The 20,472-nt window shown below is 38.6% G+C and overlaps 2 protein-coding genes and 1 long non-coding RNA gene across 3 annotated transcripts in view; all 3 read right to left on the bottom strand.

Annotated features, from left to right (window-relative positions):
* Positions 1 to 603: 603 nt before the first annotated feature.
* LOC147283023 (uncharacterized) lies at positions 604 to 2,175 on the bottom strand. The gene is made up of 4 exons (XM_086248329.1): positions 2,156 to 2,175; positions 1,554 to 1,826; positions 979 to 1,348; positions 604 to 681 (listed from the first exon to the last, which is right to left on the bottom strand). Exons 1-4 carry the CDS (start codon positions 2,173 to 2,175, stop codon positions 604 to 606), a joined length of 741 nt encoding a protein of 246 aa, XP_086104455.1.
* Positions 2,176 to 2,977: 802 nt separating this feature from the next.
* LOC147283022 (uncharacterized) lies at positions 2,978 to 3,838 on the bottom strand. The gene is made up of 2 exons (XM_086248992.1): positions 3,215 to 3,838; positions 2,978 to 3,078 (listed from the first exon to the last, which is right to left on the bottom strand). Exons 1-2 carry the CDS (start codon positions 3,836 to 3,838, stop codon positions 3,001 to 3,003), a joined length of 702 nt encoding a protein of 233 aa, XP_086105118.1. The 3' UTR covers positions 2,978 to 3,000.
* Positions 3,839 to 10,801: 6,963 nt separating this feature from the next.
* Positions 10,802 to 20,472, bottom strand: part of LOC147283019 (uncharacterized) — a 65,278-nt gene continuing 55,607 nt past the window's right edge. The window contains exon 3 of the long non-coding RNA XR_015122779.1: positions 10,802 to 10,849. This is a non-coding gene — a long non-coding RNA (uncharacterized LOC147283019). The remainder of the gene's footprint in view (positions 10,850 to 20,472) is intronic.

Below are 20,472 nucleotides of genomic sequence, written 5' to 3'. Positions count from 1 at the left end.
ATTTGGTTATGGGCGCTAATTTTGAGAGTATACACCCAAGGAGTAAAATTTCGGTTTCGAGAAAATTTTTGCAAAAATTTCGATAAAAATTTCGATTTCAACAAAATTAGACAAAAACGATGAAAATTGCTATCAAAATACGGAAATTTTGAATGAAACTTAGACCATATGTTTATTTAACATATTATCTACTACAATGATAAAAAATAATGAAGAAACCAAATTATATAATAGATTTCATGTGATATAAGATGAATATAATGCGCGCTGGAAGCAAATATTGTTAAATGAAATTAGTATAATAAATAAATGAAATTAGTATATTTTATATTATCTATGCACTAAACCTTATATATTCTATATTATTTATGATATGATATAAGATATTAAAATTTAAGCCTTTTAGGGTATTTTTAATTATTTTTTATATAAAAATGTATTGGGGTTTAGAGTTTAAAAACAACTAAGCGAAACCCCAAAAGAGTCAAACCAAACCTCAAACGAAACCCTAAACTCTTTTTTTTCTTTCCAATTGCCCAAAAGCATCTAACAGAAACTTTTAAATGTCTATTCTACTTGAACGTGCAAATTATGTTGAGATTTTCATGCTTCTTTTTTCATCAGGAAAGCATTTGTGAGAACTGATTTTGACTCCAATGATGACTTGAGCAATTTCACACCCTACAAGAAGCCAAACAAAAATGATCATTAATCTCAATTTGCAAAATGGCAGAAGCAATATTATTGTGTCAAATTAGCTTTGTTGATCAAGTGTGTAGAGTAGAAAATTGGCATTATAAATTTCAGCAATTTTTTTAAAAATTGAATCGATCTAAAAGACATTGACATTTCGGATTTCTTGAAGAAAATTGAAAGGAAATGACAAGTAATTGATTTATCAAGGCTCAAACCATATATATACATAATATTACTAACTGTTTCGAAAACCCAACTAACGTTTGAGCGAAAATGAAGTACCTCATCCAAACTTAGAGAAACCACCTTCTCTTCAAGAGCACTAAGATCAACCTTGAACCTGTTGAGGAGAGCTATACAAGAAATGGTAGACATAGGTTTCACTTCCAGATCATCCATTATCATGTACGAAACAACTTCTTTCACATACCCTCTCCCGCTGCTACTGCCGGAAGTTTCCGACGTCGCCTTGGTAGTGAGCCCTTCATGATAAGATGTCGCGAGGGACATGGTGCTACGGCATGACGGGCATGTGGCTTTAGGGTCCTCAGTCACATATAATTGGTTGTGCGAACTGTAGGAACTCCTATAGTCCGTACAAACGTACATAGTCTTTCTAGTATTTGAATTTGATTCAACGTTGGTACAAAGAACATAAGATTTGTTTATTTGGTACATAGTCAATGGCAGCCTCTTAAGTTTTTTTATTTTTATTTTTACCATACCCCTCTAAAGATTATTAACTTAAGAAAGATATCCGGAATAAATGTCATTAATAGATTTGGATTTCAATGGTCAAATATGAAAAGATTATGTTCTTTAATTGTAACAAATAAAGAAAGACTATGTACCTTTAGTATGTGTCATTAAGATTTTCAATGCTCTCGTAGAGTTTGCCTAAGCTACCAACCATGCCATCCTTGGAGAGCAACCTAATGATAGTGCCAACAGGCAGAGATAGAAATGTGAATAGAAAGTCTACAAAGTCTTTACCTGCTTCTGCAAACAAGACTCTTTTACCCTTTGTATCAATCAGAAGCTTCAAACTGACAGTACTACCAGAGTTAGAGGTTGCGATTGACGAGAGGTGAGTTTTCTTTGCCCCAACTAACTTGATATGAGCAGATATACTTGAATCGAGCAAGACATATAATATCGGAGATTTCGCAATAATTATGTATGATATATTTTTTTTTTTTTGGCCAAGAATTATGTATGATATATATCCGATCAATTAAGGATTATGATCTCAAATTCGAATTCTCTCATTCTCTAATTCAAATAAAGAAACAGATTATGCAATATTTAATTAGAGAATATCATGTGTCCGATATCCAATTTCAAAATAAATTCTTTTTTAAGGAATTTTTTTTATAAATATGTATTAATTAGAAAAAAAAAAAAAAAACTCATATATAAACATCATGCTAGCCCATATGATTCTTGGAATCGCGGTTACTGGCCCAAGTTTCGGACCATCAATTAGGCCGGGCTTTAGACTGATCGAGCTTCCGGCATTACATTGTTTTTGTTTGTTTCGTTTAATATTCATTTCTTTTTTCAATTTTTAACTAAATTTTTTTGAAAAGTATAACACTACAACAAAAGAAAAAGAAAAAGTATAATGCTAAAATAAAATAAAATAAAAAATAGCTGTGTAGCTCCTTTTCCCTATTGAGCAGTTAACCAAAAAAATAAAATAAATAAATAAAACTCTTGGGGTTAATCAGAGTTTGGGTTGTGTTGTTCTGGACTCTCCCCTCCGGGCCGACCTCTTGTTTTGTAGCCAACGTTTGTTTGAATCAAGACCTCTTTGTATGCAAAGATGAACCACGCACGTACCTTTACTTAAAGGGCACCCATTTCTTTATTTGTTACAATTAAAGAACATAATCTTTTCATATTTGACCATTGAAATCCAAATCTATTAATGACATTTATTCCGGATATCTTTCTTAAGTTAATAATCTTTAGAGGGGTATGGTAAAAATAAAAATAAAAAAACTTAAGAGGCTGCCATTGACGAGCAAGGTGAGTTTTAATTTGGACGGGGCTGTTTGTCACATTATTCGATATGAGAGAGCGTGAAAGAGCAACAAAAAAGTTTAGAAGTTTAAAACCCAAAGCCAAAAGTATCTCATCACTAGTCATTTAAGCAAAGCAGAGAGGATATATGATATATCCTCCAAAACTAATTAACATAAATGTAAAACAAAATAACACCAATTCCAAAACAAATATATTCCACGCATGTGCTCCAAAATAACATTTCCACTGAATTAGACACAAAATCCTAAATCTTCATCATGCAGCTTTCTTCCCAAGGAAAACATTGGTGAGAACCGAACTAGATTGCAAAGATTCCTTCAACAAACTTAAACCCTGAAAGAAAAAACAATAAATGATCATTTAGGATAATATATAGAACAGTGTATATGTATCCTCAGATCGATGTCTGAGTGAACATTAACATTTACAGTTCACCAATTTGAGAGAAATGTAATATTTGATTTCTGACCTCTTGCATGCCAAGAGCAACCACCTTCTCTTCGAGTGCTCCAACATCCTTAACACTGAACTTGTTGAGCATAGCAATGCTCGAAATGGTAGACATGGGCTTCACTTCCAAGTTGTCCATGATCATGTATGTAACAACTCCCTTGACATACCCTCCCTCGCTGGACGTTCCTCCAGTGGGTGCAGGTGGAGCAACATAAGTCTTTCGGTCGGACATGGTGTCTTCGCAAAATGGACAAACAGCATTAGACCCATCGGACACACAGGAGTTGTGACGATAATTATGACAACAATAGAAAACTTTAGCACTTGATGAGCTTTCATTGGTCAGCAAATGAAGGATGTTAGCACCAGCAACGGCTGACTTGTGTTTCAGCAGGAAGTCCTTGTTAAGGTTGGGTTGCAAGTACGTGTCATTGAGATCTTCAACACTCTCATAGAGTTTGCCTAAGCAACCAACCATGCCGTCCTTTGAGAGGAGCTTAACGACAGTGCTAACAGGCAAAGAAAGAAGGGTGAAAAGGAAATTAACAACCTCTTTGCTTGCTTCGGCAAATAGGACTTTTTGACCCTTTGTGTCGATTAGGAGCTTGAAACTCACACTAGTGTTGTTGGAGGTTGCCATATTGACGTAGTGAAGACTGAGGAAGAGGATAGCTAGCTTAGGCATGTCCCTTAAAATTGAAGACTATTTATAGGCTTACTGGAAATTCTTAATTAATTTTAATATTATTCAACTTGAACATCACCTTTAATGGAATTTGAAAATTACAATAAAATCATAAAACTACCACTCAAAACGTTGCTAATTTCAAAAGCAAAGAAGGTGGAGGGCCAAGTAATGAATTGCTTATATCTTGGGAGTTGGGTCCTGGGTCGGCCATCCAGTACAGAGTGTCAAGTAATACCCATATATATGGGGGAATAGAAACAGAGTACGTTCAAGTGTTCAACAGATAGAGTAAATGAATTAAGGACAAGATAATTAATTAATTGCCCATATATATGGATGAAGCTGAAACGTCAAGAACGAAACCCAAATATCACTTGCATTATATGATTATCATTAATATTAACTGCAATATTTATTTCTTAAAGCTTATGCGCAAATTTGACCCCATCCTTCAAGAATTTAGGAAGCCACTTAGCAGAATCTTTAAAAATGCTTTTGAGATTGCCATTAGTATCAGAGTTGGAGGTTGCAATTGATATTTGACGCAGTGAGTTCCGAGGAGATGCAGCCTATATAATACGTACCTTCATGAAACCGTCCATTAGAAATTATAGAATTAATTTCAAGAGTATTTATATCATTAATATCTTCTAAACTTAATTGTGCATGCATGTATTGCTGTTTGGGGAATCGCGCGTGTGGTTTGCTAAATAACTTTGTGGAATAGTGCTCTTATTATATCGAGACGTATTAATAGAAATTTAACTAATTGCATAGACACATTTCATATATATGAAGAGATGTTTTCTTGGCCAAAAAAAAAAGAAGAGATGCTTAATTTTTTATTTTTGGTACTAAGGTGGGCAAAAGGCCCAATAACATAAGTCCCAGCATTAACAAGTTTGGCCCATCTGACACTACACTGGTCTTCACGTGGAGAGAGACTTCATTTTCATGTATGGTTTTTTTTAGCGTGATGGGTTCGGTAGGAATTTTATTTCCATATATTCTCAATCTAAGGTATCTCCGTATTTATTGATCATAGAAGCGAAACGTATTAATGTTGGGTCTAATAAAGACCCACTCATTAAAGGATCAACATCCCTGAGAGCATCACAAAAGTATACCTTTGAGCATCACAAAAAGTTTAGAAATCAGAGAATTAAGTCATTACATTTCATTTATGCATGCACGGTATGCACCATAGAAGATCAGAAACAAACATCTAAGAGAAAGCTTGATCAGATCGAATGTCAATTTCCAGTCCTTAAAAGTTCAAAATCAATCAAAAGTTCATGCAATTCCTTCCCAATTACGGAACTAATATTGCACATGTAGAAGTGCTTATCTTTAGTATGCATTTGTCAATTCATCGTTGGTGGGATACAAATAAAGGATTTGATCAGCACTACCAAGAATTGATGCCTTGGGCTTCAGCAGAGTGTTCTTAATGTTAACTTTAGGTTTCAGCATGTGTGTGTCACTAAGATCTTCAACGCCCAACTAGCTAATTAATGTTAGTAAGAGATAATCAATCTACTAATTTATGCATTAGGAGGACAATAGTTAGGTGAGTGTCCGATAATCAAGGTGACAGGACCGCCCCCGGATTCCACCCTGAAAACCCGGAGAGGTCCTGCGGGAATCCAAAATCAAGGAAAATCCTACCGAAAATTCGGCAGAACCTCCCCTGAAAATGGACTAACCCAGAAATTTCAAAACCTGTTAAAAAGCACTTCTAAAGCGCAACTACCTCTACCACAAGTAATACAACTCTAATCAGAGCATATCTACCCCTCTATACAATTATATCTCATTTTATTTATTTCAAGAGAAACCTTAAATCCTAATATATCTATAACTGGAGACGAGAACTCGAATGTCTCGACATGGTACGGTCCGACCTCGGTGATCGCTACTACCTGGGGGAAACATCAAAAACAAAATGTGAGAAAAACTCTCAGTGAGTGGACAAAATAAACTTCTAAACCTTTCATTTGAAAACCATTTTATAAAACTGCTCGGGCTGAAAAATATCTAATTTTGAACTGAAAAAGAATATTAATTGAAAACATCTTTGTAATGAACTCTTTCACAATTTATCCAATACCTTACATCATCAACATAATTCCAATAGAAAGTTTCTATATATAACAACTTCAACTTTGAAATTCCTTTTTGAACATGGAAAATAATGAGAAGTAATAGAAATTCTGTATCTTATAAGATTTCTAGCTAAAACCTCTTTTGAGTCTTGAACTGATAAAAATAACTAAAAATATTTTTATCTTATAAAGTTTTTAGTAAAAACGTTGGCCATATAAGTACCCATTTGACAGGCTCCACTTCGGTACCGTACAAGACCGTCGCACCAAGTGGACCGTCTTCATAACCTTCCACCCGCACCGTCGCAACGCCGTCATGCGAGTGGTCTTAGGGTGTCCCTTGTACCGTCGAATCGCCGTCATACAAGTGGACATACGGTGGCCCTTGTACCGTCGAATCGCCGTCGTACAATAAGCCACAGTGTCATACGTGCACGTAGATTGCCCTTCCACCCGCACCGTCGCAACGCCGTCATGCGAGTGGACTTAGGGTGTCCCTTGTACCGTCGAATCGCCGTCATACAAGTGGACATACGGTGGCCCTTATACCGTCGAATCGCCGTCGTACAATAAGCCAAAGTGTCGTACATGCACGTAGACTACCCCCAAAGGGCGAGGCATCCCGGCACACGGCCCAAAGCCTATGTGTGTGCCGTGATGGGTCCCAAAGACCTACCTGTATTTTATACCTGTGAGTGAGGGTACTTATATAGCGATTTGGAAATCGCTCTTGCCACTTTTAAAACCATTCTTGTAATTAGATAAAGTCAACGATTTCTTAAGCTTTTCACATCCTCAAATCATGTAATTAATAAATCGTCTCAAAATAGTATAACTCTTAAAACCATAAGCCTTTTAATATCAAAAATCAATTTCCAGATCGTTGACTATTAACCTCAACCACAATCATCCAAAATCATTAATATCGCCAATTCAAACATGACAATTCACAAAGATCTAATTAAATAACTCAGCAGCAAATCAATATGTATTCCCTTATAAAGTTAATAACATCAGGATATTATCAATCAAATGGACAATCCATAGCAACCCATATAGTGCACTAACAGCCCAAAAGCATTATCAATTAATCTTGTAAAGCATAATCCAATACCCAAATAATCTCAAAGAAATTGTTTTCTCAATTTAACCACAAGTATCCATTATGCATTACCAACAACTTATATCATTTCAATTTAATCTCAAACACCGACATCATAACCAAAACAGCATCAGTTCAATCAAATAACCAAATTCCATGCACACCAAAAATTCACATCAATGCATCTCACAGTAGCAGCAATTTATATGAGTAATACTTATACTCAATTGAAAACAACTAAACATAAATATTCATAATTAATGCTCTTTTACGGCACCATTGCTCGGATACCAAATCCGGCAGCATAACGGCATCGGGAATGCGATATCCCGAGCCCGTGTACCTGTTAAGACCAGACAACCAACAAATCGATATACAGGGTTCACAACTTGGCCGTTCAACAACCGAAATGGGCGGTAACCACCACGCACGGTGGCTGCCCGACCTCTAACAACACACAAACACTCACCGATACGCAAACAGACCCTAGAATTGGCCTCTGGATGTCCTGGGGAGGCTGATTGACAAGGAAGACCGCTCGACCCGCCACGACCAGTGGCGGAGCTGGCAGTGGCAGCAGCAAAACATCACCTCGACAGAAAATTTCAATCCAAAACAAGCCCAAATTCAGTGCAACAATTTACAAGCAACAAATAAAATAATTTAGGACAGAATTTAGTAACAACAACTCAACCCGGCCACCACATGCGGAGGAACTCGCGGTGGCTGTGAGTTTCAAACAGGGTTTTTCTATTTTATTGATAATTGAGTCAAACAAGTACAAATTCATGTAGAGGAGAGAGAGAGGATCAGTTTGGGTACCTCACTCGACGGAAACGCCGCCGGAAAAACAAGAAACTGGTCGGAGAAGACAACTGGCCCTGTGACTTCGCTTTGCGTGCTGCGGTGGTCCGATGAACGATCGGGAACCACCCCTGGACTCGCCGCGACGAGGGGAAGAAGACCCCAGTGGTCCGGCGTCGCGTTTTGGCCAGAGACGGCGGATCGTCGTCGCTTGGCTTCGATCGGGTTTGGCCTGGATTCGAATTTTGGCTGGGTTTCTGGGTGATTCGAGATCAAGGGAAGAGAGAGGAAGGGACGGCGAGCTCGGGGAGCTTTCGTCCGCCTCCATCCGCCGCCGGACGCGCGCCCACGCGCCGGTGATAGATCGGTGGTACTGAACGGGCGAGAGAGAGAGAGAGAGAGAGAGAGAGAGAGAGAGAGAGCATCGGGGAGAGAGGAGAGAGAGTGTCTCGAAATTTCTGGATTTTGGGTATTTAAAACCCACTCATGCAAAATTACAAAATTGCCCCTCCCTTCAAATGATCATATCTCTCAAACCGTAACTCTGATTTGTACGTGCTTCGTGTCTACGAACTCGTGGTCTTGAGATCTATCCAGCGGATCCGAAGTCAAAATCAAAAGTCTACTAATTTAAAAAGTCAACTTTGGGTCAATCCTGATTTAAAACAAAATTTAAAATAAATCCAAAACCTTTTGAATTTCCAAATAAAATCTCAAATTTTTAAAATATAATTCAACATCCTTTTCAAAAACTTCTTAAAACCATAATTGAATAAAAATTTAAATTTCTAGTGAAAATTTGGGTCGGGTCGTTACAACCTTCCCCCCTTACAAAAATTTCGTCCTCGAAATTTAGTACAAGTACGAAAGATATGAGAATCCCAAACTCGTAACTTCTAATCAAGTTCTTCAATTCGTCCCTCCAAGTACATTCCATCCGTGAAACTTGGCAGAGGAATAAAAATCTCTCCTTATGTAGTACCTAACTTTTTGATCCCCACAAATTCGAAGTGAGTTGTCACTATGTCGATATCCAGAGGTGAGCCACAAGCTCCTGTCTTAAAATTATGGTGATGACGTGCCCGAAATTCATTAGGTGATCCATAAAAATTTCATCATTGTACCGCAGAAGTATACGTCACGAATAGGTAACGAGAGAGCGTCTTCTTGTCCATAAAGAAAATCAAGATGAGACGTCAAGATCGTTATCAGTGCATGATCGTGTATTATGTTGTCTAACCACAACAATATACAATCGAAGTGTTTGCTAAATTACTTGAGTTGACCCGCGAGTCCTCAACTTGCATGACTCATAGCTGTAGTCCATAATTCTGTTTTCATATCCGAAGAAAACTCGAGATCTTGCCCAAACTATCTCAATTCATATTGATCTCGCTAATCTCCTTGCTAACAACATGTCAGGGTGATCAGTCTAAGTCTCACCATGCTTCCGTTGCGCTACTCTAATTGACTTTGTAAGCTCTAACAATATCCAATACTATTAGAGATAAATCCAATGACAACCTCGAGCATCATTGTTGTGATTTCGTCTATCGAGTAATCATTAACCTCCAGTCGTGAAATTTTAGTGAGTTACTAAAATTTTCGGGTTCACCCCTAACTTAATTCACCACTTCACATGCTACTGACAAACAATGTACTTCTTCTCTCTTTTTCTTTTATCAATACCACTAGCATCCATTACCTTAGGGCTGTCACTTTCCAGATGCTTACTATCTCCTAATTTTTATTATCATTCCTCACCTACGGTCGTGTCACCTTACTCAGTTTCCTTAATTTCCTTTCATGAACTTCCGAAACAAAATCAATCCATAAAACCTTTAATCATACTTATGGTATACTTATTCCAATATATAAACATAGTACACTAAACTCTTATCCTTTATTTCAAGTGTCATGCCGTTAGCACTCTTAGCATCCTCCATCACATATCACATTACTTCAATCCTTTGAACATACTACTTAATCACAAGTCGCGAAGCCTTCCTTTCATTCACATCTAATTCTCAATAACTCCCTTGCTCTTACTTCACACTTAGCTTAAGATCCATTCTAATTCCAAATGAAATTTCCCTTGAGAATTTATATTCTCTTGTAATAACTAGACACACACTTTCTTACCCCCTCAACCGTAACGATACAAAAGAATTTATATTTCATCAACTTCCCTTGAGTTTAATCGTGTTACCTCCTCAATATTTTATCCCACTGTGTCGAATCAATAAACTTTCAACCAGATCACTATCTATAGGATTAAAACTTGATTGCTTGAATTGAGTTCATAACGTCTTACTGAAGCTTTTCAATTGTGTTTGTCGAAGAGTACGATAACAACCATCAAGTAGTTTCCACCGTCTCAATTTCCCCTTTACTGATTATCCAAAAGTCCTCGAGTGTAGGAATCAAGACTACCGCTAATCACGTTAACGTCACGTCAATAAATAAACTATACCCCCCAAAACTTACTACAACTTCTGGGAGGTCGGCCACGTCGAGGAGGCATATCCATACAAGCTGAGGAAAACCTTTCTACAAACAGAGGGATGCACAAAAGGTGTAGAGTCTACAGGAACTCAAAACCTAATGCTCTGATACCAAGTTGACAGGACCGCCCCCGGATTCCACCCTGAAAACCCGGAGAGGTCCTGCGGGAATCCAAAATCAAGAAAAATCCTACCGAAAATTCGGCAGAACCTCCCCTGAAAATGGACTAACCCAGAAATTTCAAAACCTGTTAAAAAGCACTTCTAAAGCGCAACTACCTCTACCACAAGTAATACAACTCTAATCAGAGCATATCTACCCCTCTATACAATTATATCTCATTTTATTTATTTCAAGAGAAACCTTAAATCCTAATATATCTATAATTGGAGACGAGAACTCGAATGCCTCGACGTGGTACGGTCCGACCTCGGTGATCGCTACTACCTGGGGGAAACATCAAAAACAAAATGTGAGAAAAACTCTCAGTGAGTGGACAAAATAAACTTCTAAACCTTTCATTTGAAAACCATTTTATAAAACTGCTCGGGCTGAAAAATATCCAATTTTGAACTGAAAAAGAATATTAATTGAAAACATCTTTGTAATGAACTCTTTCACAATTTATCCAATACCTTACATCATCAACATAATTCCAATAGAAAGTTTCTATATATAACAACTTCAACTTTGAAATTCCTTTTTGAACATGGAAAATAATGAGAAGTAAGAGAAATTCTGTATCTTATAAGATTTCTAGCTAAAACCTCTTTTGAGTCTTGAACTGATAAAAATAACTAAAAATATTTTTATCTTATAAAGTTTTTAGTAAAAACGTTGGCCATATAAGTACCCATTTGACAGGCTCCACTTCGGTACCGTACAAGACCGTCGCACCAAGTGGACCGTCTTCATAACCTTCCACCCGCACCGTCGCAACGCCGTCATGCGAGTGGTCTTAGGGTGTCCCTTGTACCGTCGAATCGCCGTCATACAAGTGGACATACGGTAGCCCTTGTACCGTCGAATCGCCGTCGTACAATAAGCCACAGTGTCATACGTGCACGTAGATTGCCCTTCCACCCGCACTGTCGCAACGCCGTCATGCGAGTGGACTTAGGGTGTCCCTTGTACCGTCGAATCGCCGTCATACAAGTGGACATACGGTGGCCCTTGTACCGTCGAATCGCCGTCGTACAATAAGCCAAAGTGTCGTACATGCACGTAGACTACCCCCAAAGGGCGAGGCATCCCGGCACACGGCCCAAAGCCTATGTGTGTGCCGTGATGGGTCCCAAAGACCTACCTGTATTTTATACCTGTGAGTGAGGGTACTTATATAGCGATTTGGAAATCGCTCTTGCCACTTTTAAAACCATTCTTGTAATTAGATAAAGTCAACGATTTCTTAAGCTTTTCACATCCTCAAATCATGTAATTAATAAATCGTCTCAAAATAGTATAACTCTTAAAACCATAAGCCTTTTAATATCAAAAATCAATTTCCAGATCATTGACTATTAACCTCAACCACAATCATCCAAAATCATTAATATCGCCAATTCAAACATGACAATTCACAAAGATCTAATTAAATAACTCAGCAGCAAATCAATATGTATTCCCTTATAAAGTTAATAACATCAGGATATTATCAATCAAATGGACAATCCATAGCAACCCATATAGTGCACTAACAGCCCAAAAGCATTATCAATTAATCTTGTAAAGCATAATCCAATACCCAAATAATCTCAAAGAAATTGTTTTCTCAATTTAACCACAAGTATCCATTATGCATTACCAACAACTTATATCATTTCAATTTAATCTCAAACACCGACATCATAACCAAATTCCATGCACACCAAAAATTCACATCAATGCATCTCACAGTAGCAGCAATTTATATGAGTAATACTTATACTCAATTGAAAACAACTAAACATAAATATTCATAATTAATGCTCTTTTACGGCACCATTGCTCGGATACCAAATCCGGCAGCATAACGGCATCGGGAATGCGATATCCCGAGCCCGTGTACCTGTTAAGACCAGACAACCAACAAATCGATATACAGGGTTCACAACTTGGCCGTTCAACAACCGAAATGGGCGGTAACCACCACGCACGGTGGCTGCCCGACCTCTAACAACACACAAACACTCACCGATACGCAAACAGACCCTAGAATTGGCCTCTGGATGTCCTGGGGAGGCTGATTGACAAGGAAGACCGCTCGACCCGCCACGACCAGTGGCGGAGCTGGCGGTGGCAGCAGCAAAACATCACCTCGACAGAAAATTTCAATCCAAAACAAGCCCAAATTCAGTGCAACAATTTACAAGCAACAAATAAAATAATTTAGGACAGAATTTAGTAACAACAACTCAACCCGGCCACCACATGCGGAGGAACTCGCGGTGGCTGTGAGTTTCAAACAGGGTTTTTCTATTTTATTGATAATTGAGTCAAACAAGTACAAATTCATGTAGAGGAGAGAGAGAGGATCAGTTTGGGTACCTCACTCGACGGAAACGCCGCCGGAAAAACAAGAAACTGGTCGGAGAAGACAACTGGCCCTGTGACTTCGCTTTGCGTGCTGCGGTGGTCCGATGAACGATCGGGAACCACCCCTGGACTCGCCGCGACGAGGGGAAGAAGACCCCAGTGGTCCGGCGTCGCGTTTTGGCCGGAGACGGCGGATCGTCGTCGCTTGGCTTCGATCGGGTTTGGCCTGGATTCGAATTTTGGCTGGGTTTCTGGGTGATTCGAGATCAAGGGAAGAGAGAGGAAGGGACCGCGAGCTCGGGGAGCTTTCGTCCGCCTCCATCCGCCGCCGGACGCGCGCCCACGCGCCGGTGATAGATCGGTGGTACTGAACGGGCGAGAGAGAGAGAGAGAGAGAGAGAGAGAGAGAGAGAGAGAGAGAGAGAGCATCGGGGAGAGAGGAGAGAGAGTGTCTCGAAATTTCTGGATTTTGGGTATTTAAAACCCACTCATGCAAAATTACAAAATTGCCCCTCCCTTCAAATGATCATCTCTCAAACCGTAACTCTGATTTGTACGTGCTTCGTGTCTACGAACTCGTGGTCTTGAGATCTATCCAGCGGATCCAAAGTCAAAATCAAAAGTCTACTAATTTAAAAAGTCAACTTTGGGTCAATCCTGATTTAAAACAAAATTTAAAATAAATCCAAAACCTTTTGAATTTCCAAATAAAATCTCAAATTTTTAAAATATAATTCAACATCCTTTTCAAAAACTTCTTAAAACCATAATTGAATAAAAATTTAAATTTCTAGTGAAAATTTGGGTCGGGTCGTTACACAAGGCCTCCCGGCTGGCCACTTTATCAATATATCTTGTCAATTAAATGCTCTTATATGTCCATGATTGTGTAAGTAATATGTTAGTGGTGGATTTCGACCCCTAGTTGTTACATCCATTGTTCTTAGTTTAATATTTTAATTTGTTTACTTTTCATGATTATTGATCATTGTTCTCAAAACCAATCTGAAACCCCTTTATCGTGTGTGTGAGTTGGTGTTTGATTTAATTGAATTTAATTGAGTTAGTAATCACAACATTAATACAATTCCTTGAGGGATCGACCTCGTATTTGCAAGCTTTGCTACCCCGCCATTCGTGCACTTGCGAGTTAACTAAGAGCTGGAAAAAGGTTAATTAAATTGCTCTAGGAAAACAACAACAAGTTTTTGGCGTCGTTGCCGGGGAATTGTTATCAGTGTTGATTACTAGTTTAATTATTTTTAGTTAAGTCATTTTAGTTAGGTTTTATTTTCTGTTTTTTATTTTATTTTTGGTTATTGCTGAATTCTCTTGTTTTTGAGGTACAATGGAGGATCCACGTTCGAAGATCACTCCTCCTACCCGTGAGGAAGTATCAAAGATATTGAACAAACAAAAGGGCATACCAAAGCTTATTCGAAAGCCATTGAGAGTGGTGTCCACTTTTGTTTCATTGCAAGGTAGTGATTCTGAAGTGGGACTTGAAAAAGAGAAACAAGAGAAGGAAGTTGAGAAGGAGGTGCAGCTGAAAAGACCATTGAGTGATTATTCATCTCCAACACTCCTTGCTCAACCTACATGTATAGTCTATCCTCAAGTGGAGGCCGAACAGTTTGAAATTCAAAGTGGGACAATTAAACTCTTGCCAATTTATTATGGACGTGAGGGTGAAGATCCTTATATGCACATCAAAGAGTTTTATGCTATTTGTGAGATTGGAAAGCTGAAAGGATTAAGTGATGAGCAAAGGAAGTTGAGATTATTTCCATTATCTCTCAAAGGAAAAGCAAAGAGTTGGTTGTATTCCTTGCAAGTTGCTTCTATAGAATCATGGGAAGATTTGGCATCTAAGTTTCTTAAGAGATTCTATCCAGCTAGTAAGACTACTATTGTGAGGAAGCAGATATTAGGATTTACATAAGAGGAAGATGAAGTTTTTCATGAAAGTTGGGAAAGGTATCAAGAGCTTTTAAATTCGTGTCCACATCACAATTTTGCCCCATGGATGCAGATTGATTATTTCTACGAGGGTTTAATGGAGCAAGATCGCACTATGGTGGATATGACTTGTGGAGGAGCATTAAAGGAAAGGACTTCTGAAGATGCATGGGCATTGTTTGACACGTTGGCACTTAATTCTCAGCAGTGGAATAGGAAGAAAAGAACTACGAAGAAATCGGCCATGGAAGTAGAAGTGGCTGAGCTTAAACAGATGATGCAGGTTATGATGGCTAATCAGGTTTCAAAATCGTTACAAGAGGAGTTGTGTAGTGAAGTTGAAAGAGTTCACTCTAGGCCGAGTACACCACCACCTGTCGAGCTAAGAAATACATACTTGGAATAGATGATTGCTACACTAGCTCAGAGTACAACTTCAATGTCTAATGATACAAAGTCTTTCATGAACAAAACGGAAGAGCAGTTGAATGCTACAGCTAGAGCTATTTCAAGTTTGGAAGCCCAATTGGAACAAGTGACCTTAACCTTGGATAAAGTGGTAAAGGGTGCACCAATCCTTGATAAGGCTAAAGCAATAACTACTTTGAGAAGTGGGAGAGTTGTGGATAACAAAGTAGGTACTAATCTGAATCCAAAGAGTGACAAGCAAGATGATGAGATTGTGATCTTGATCCTAAGCAAGCTCAAAAGGATCAAGAGAAGGTTGTGGGAAATTAGGAAGCAAGTGAGGAAGTACAAGAAGAGCCCACAGTCACTTCAGGAAGTAAGCAAGCTGTGACTGCCCCAGTTATTCCAAGGGCTCCGTTACCATTTCCCCAACGCCATAGGAAGCAATTTAAGGATAATCAAGCTAAGGAAATCCTGGACATGTTTAAGAAAGTGGAGATCAATATTCCTTTGCTTGATGCCATCCAACAGATTCCTAAGTATGCTAAGTTTTTGAAGGAATTGTGCACTCACAAGAGGAAGTTCAAGGAACATGAGCAGGTTGCTCTAAGTGAAGAGGTGAGTGCTGTATTGTTAAGGAAGTTGCCACCTAAGCTGAAAGATCCTGGCAGTTTCACAATTCCATGTGTTGTTGGGAATCACAAGTTTGAGAAGGCATTGTTGGACCTTGGAGCAAGTATCAACTTGATGCCCTATTCAGTTTTTGAGGAGATTGGCCTAGGAGAGCTTAAACCGACAAGTGTTACACTCCAATTGGCTGATTGTTCTGTGAATGTTCCTAAAGGTATAGTTGAAGATGTATTGGTTAAAGTTGCTGATTTGATTATGCCTGCAGATTTCATAATCCTAGAGATGGAAGATACGCCACGAATGGGTAATGAGTTACCAATTATCCTTGGAAGACCATTTATGGCCACAGCCAACACCAAGATAGATGTGAATAATGGGAAGTTGTTAATGACAGTTCTTGGTGAAACGGTGGAATTTGATGCATTTGGAGCTATGAGGTATCCAAAAGAGAAAGTAGATTGTTTGAGAATAGACTCCATAGACCCGATGGTGAAAGAAATGATTAAAATGAGTTTTGTTGAAGATCCGCTGGAGGCCACTCTAGTGTTAGCCGAACCAAGCCCCCCAATTGGAGTGACTGAAGAAGTGCAAGCTTTATTTGATGAGAACCGGCCTCATATAGTTAGGTGGTCTAACCAATTTGAAACTTTGATTTCTACTAAGGATAAGCCATTACCTTCAATTGTGCAAGCACCCAAGTTAGAATTAAAGCCGTTACCTGAGCACTTGAAATATGCATACTTGGGGAAAGAGGAGACTTTGCCTGTGATAATTGCATCAAACTTGAGTAAAAGTGAGGAAGAAAGACTTTTAAAGGTATTGCAAGAGCATAGGTTGGCATTGGGATGGACCATAGCTGATATCAAAGGCATTTCACCGACAGTTTGCATGCATAGGATACTTCTCGAGGAGGAATCTAAACCAACCCGTGATGCTCAGAGACGATTGAATCCAACTCTAAAGGAAGTTGTTTGTAATGAGGTAATCAAGTTGTTAGATGTTGGAATCATTTATCCGATTAGTGATTCAAAGTGGGTTAGTCCTGTTCAAGTTCTGCCGAAAAAGAGTGGGATTACTGTGGTAAAAAATGAGGAGAACGAGTTGGTGCCACAAAGAACACAAACTGGTTGGCGTGTGTGTATTGATTATAGGAAGCTGAACACTGCCACAAGGAAGGACCATTTTCCCTTGCCGTTCATTGATCAAATGTTAGAAAGGTTGGTTGGTCATAGTCATTACTGTTTCTTGGATGGGTATAGTGGCTACAATCAAATCCTAATTGCACCTGAAGATCAAGAGAAGACGACTTTCACATGCCCTTTTGGTACGTTTGCTTATCGAAGAATGCCCTTTGGATTGTGCAATGCCCCAGCTACATTCCAAAGATGCATGATGTCTATCTTCTTTGACATGGTGGAGCGTATCATTGAGGTATTCATGGATGATTTTTCCGTTTTTGGCTCTTCTTTTGATTCATGTCTTGAAAATTTAGAAAAAGTATTGAAAAGATGTCAAGAGGCAAATCCAGTGTTGAATTGGGAAAAATGCCATTTTATGGTGCAACAAGGAATAGTTCTTAGTCATGTGATCTCGAAGGATGGAATACAAGTTGACAAGGCCAAGATTGATGTGATACAAAGGTTGCCGCACCCTACAAGTGTTAAGGAAGTGAGAAGTTTTCTTGGACATGCTGGATTTTATAGGAGGTTCATTAAAGATTTTTCAAAGATTTCAAGGCCTCTCTGCAGTCTATTGCAGAAAGACGTGAGTTTTGAGTTCGACAAGGATTGTGTGGATGCATTCAATAAGCTGAAGAAATTGCTCACATCTGCGCCTATTATCATGCCACCTGATCGGAGTTTGTCGTTTGAGCTGATGTGTGATGCAAGTGATTATGCCATTGGAGCTGTCCTAGGTCAAAGAGTGAACAAGTTACCGCATGTGATCTACTATGCGAGTAGGACGCTCAATGATGCTCAGTTGAATTACTCTACCACTGAAAAGGAGATGCTCGCAGTGATCTTTGCATTAGAAAAATTCCGAAGCTACTTGATTGGCTCGAAAATCACCATTTACACTGATCATGCAGTTCTCAAGTACTTGTTAAATAAGAAAGATGCTAAGCCAAGATTGATTCGATGGACTCTATTCTCCAAGAATTCGATATTGAGATCAAGGATAAGAAGGGATGTGAAAATGTAGTAGCTGACCATCTGAGCCGTTTAGTTAATGAAGATCAAGCTGAGGAGGACGTGTTGCCCTTGAGAGAGTCATTTCCAGACGAGCAGTTATTTGTTGTTGCTGACGCACTTCCATGGTATGCTGACATAGCGAATTATTTGGTGAGCAGAGTAATGCCTGAAGGTTTGACAAGTCCACAAAGGAAGAAATTTCTACATGATACAAGACAATATGTGTGGGATGATCCGTACTTGTTCAAATTTGGAGCTGACCAATTGATACGTCGGTGTGTGCCTGAGAGTGAGCAAAGGGGGATCATTGAAATGTACCATGGTGGAGAATGTGGAGGACATGGTGGAGGAACAAAGACAGCTTACAAGGTTCTCCAATCAGGTTTCTTCTGGCCTTCCATATTTCATGATTGCCATAAATTCTATAAAGCATATGATAGATGTCAAAGAATGGGAAACATTTCTGCGCGAAATCAAATGCCTTTGAATGTGATGCTTGAAGTTGAAATTTTTGATGTTTGGGGCATTGATTTCATGGGACCATTCCCTTCTTCGTTTGGTTTTGAATACATCTTGGTTGGAGTTGATTATGTGTCTAAATGGGTGGAAGCGATAGCAACAAGAACTAATGATGCTCGGATTGTTATTAGTTTTATCAAGAATAACATTTTAGCAAGGTTTGGGACACCAAGGGTAATCATTAGCGATGGAGGTTCGCATTTTTGTAATAAGTTGTTCACAGCATTGATGACGAAGTATAGGGTGAACCACAAGGTTGTTACTCCATATCATCCCCAAACAAGTGGCCAAGTTGAGATTTCCAATCGTGAGATCAAGCACATTCTCGAGAGGACAGTTAACATGAATCGAAAGGATTAGTCAACCAAGTTGAATGATACTTTATGGGCATATCGCACAGCCTACAAGACACCCATTGGTATGTCACCTTTCCGGTTGGTCTATGGAAAAGCATGTCATTTACCAGTTGAGCTTGAGCACAAGGCCTATTGGGCAATTAAGAAATTCAATTTTGATCTGAAACCCGCTGGTGAGAGGAGGATGTTGCAACTTAGTGAGTTGGAGGAGATTCGACATTTTGCTTATGAGAATGCTAAGCTGTACAAGGAGAGAACAAAAAGATACCATGACAAGAAGCTCGTGCCAAAGGAATTTATAGTTGGTGATAAAGTACTACTTTACAACAAGAGATTACGTCTTTTTCCAGGCAAGCTTAAGTCAAGATGGAATGGACCCTATGAAGTTATCCATGTTTACCCATACGGTGCGGTGGACATAAGAAACTTAAAGAATGGAATGGTGTTCAAGGTGAATGGCCATCGTCTCAAGCCTTATATAGATTCGAACTTCAACTCCCACCTGGAGGAAGTTTACTATTAGAGAACGGTCATTACGTCTGGCTGAAGACGTCAAACTTAGCGCTTCTTGGGAGGCAACCCAAGTGATGGAGGAAAAGAAGTTTGGGGGAGGTGTCTGTGCTTGTCGACCTAATCGCGCCAAAGGGAAGTCCTAACCCTACTCTTTCCATGTTTTACTCGTTTGTTCTGATTTCTCTCATGCTTTTATGTTCATTGCATGATTTTATTATTTAAAACATTGGGGACAATGTTTCATTTAAGTTTGGGGGGAAAGGCAATTTCATTCATTTTTGTTTTTAGATTTCTAGGGTTTCTTTTTTTAAAAAAAATAAAAATAAAAATAAAAAAAAAAAATTTTTAGTTTTGTTTTCAATTAGGGTGACAAATCCATATCAAAATGCAATCATCTAAGTGTCATTACATCTTGGTGAGGTCATTGATCCTTAGAACTTTATTGCAACATTGTTTTTAAAACAAAGTTTTTGAGTCTTTTAGTTTTAGAGTCCCCAACAAGTTGATGAATTGTTTATAGCCATTGAAAAGCATGTTTAGCATTCATTATATAGGTTATGTGTTCTTGTTTTTCTAATGTTGTTTCATAACCTAGTTCATGATTCTTTGTAATTAAGCCTTGTTTTCATAAGCTTAAGTTGTGATTTGCATGACTAGAGATACATATATATGATAGAGGAGACTTATATGACCTAAGTGAGCTATTGAGCCTTGTACTTCAATTCTTGAGTGTGTTTATACTTACTCCAATCCTTTCTTGTCATTTAAGTCGTTGTTTGATCTTATTATCATTCTTTTGTTCAAATGCTTGAAATGCACCTGATTTGAATCATTGAACTAGAACTTCTCTCTTACTCTATGCAAAACATGTCTATAACTACATGGATCTTAGGAGATGATTTTAGGCCTTGTTTGTGTTACCTAGAGCCAAAAGCCAACCCTTTGTATTTTATCCCTAGTAACCCCTTTGAGCCTTATA

Source organism: Dryas octopetala, chromosome 6, assembly GCF_963921425.1.
Source record: "Dryas octopetala chromosome 6, drDryOcto1.1, whole genome shotgun sequence".
In the NCBI taxonomy this organism is placed as follows: Eukaryota; Viridiplantae; Streptophyta; class Magnoliopsida; order Rosales; family Rosaceae; genus Dryas; species Dryas octopetala.
Note: the sequence above shows the minus strand (reverse complement) of the source record. Positions and strands in the feature narration are given on the sequence as shown.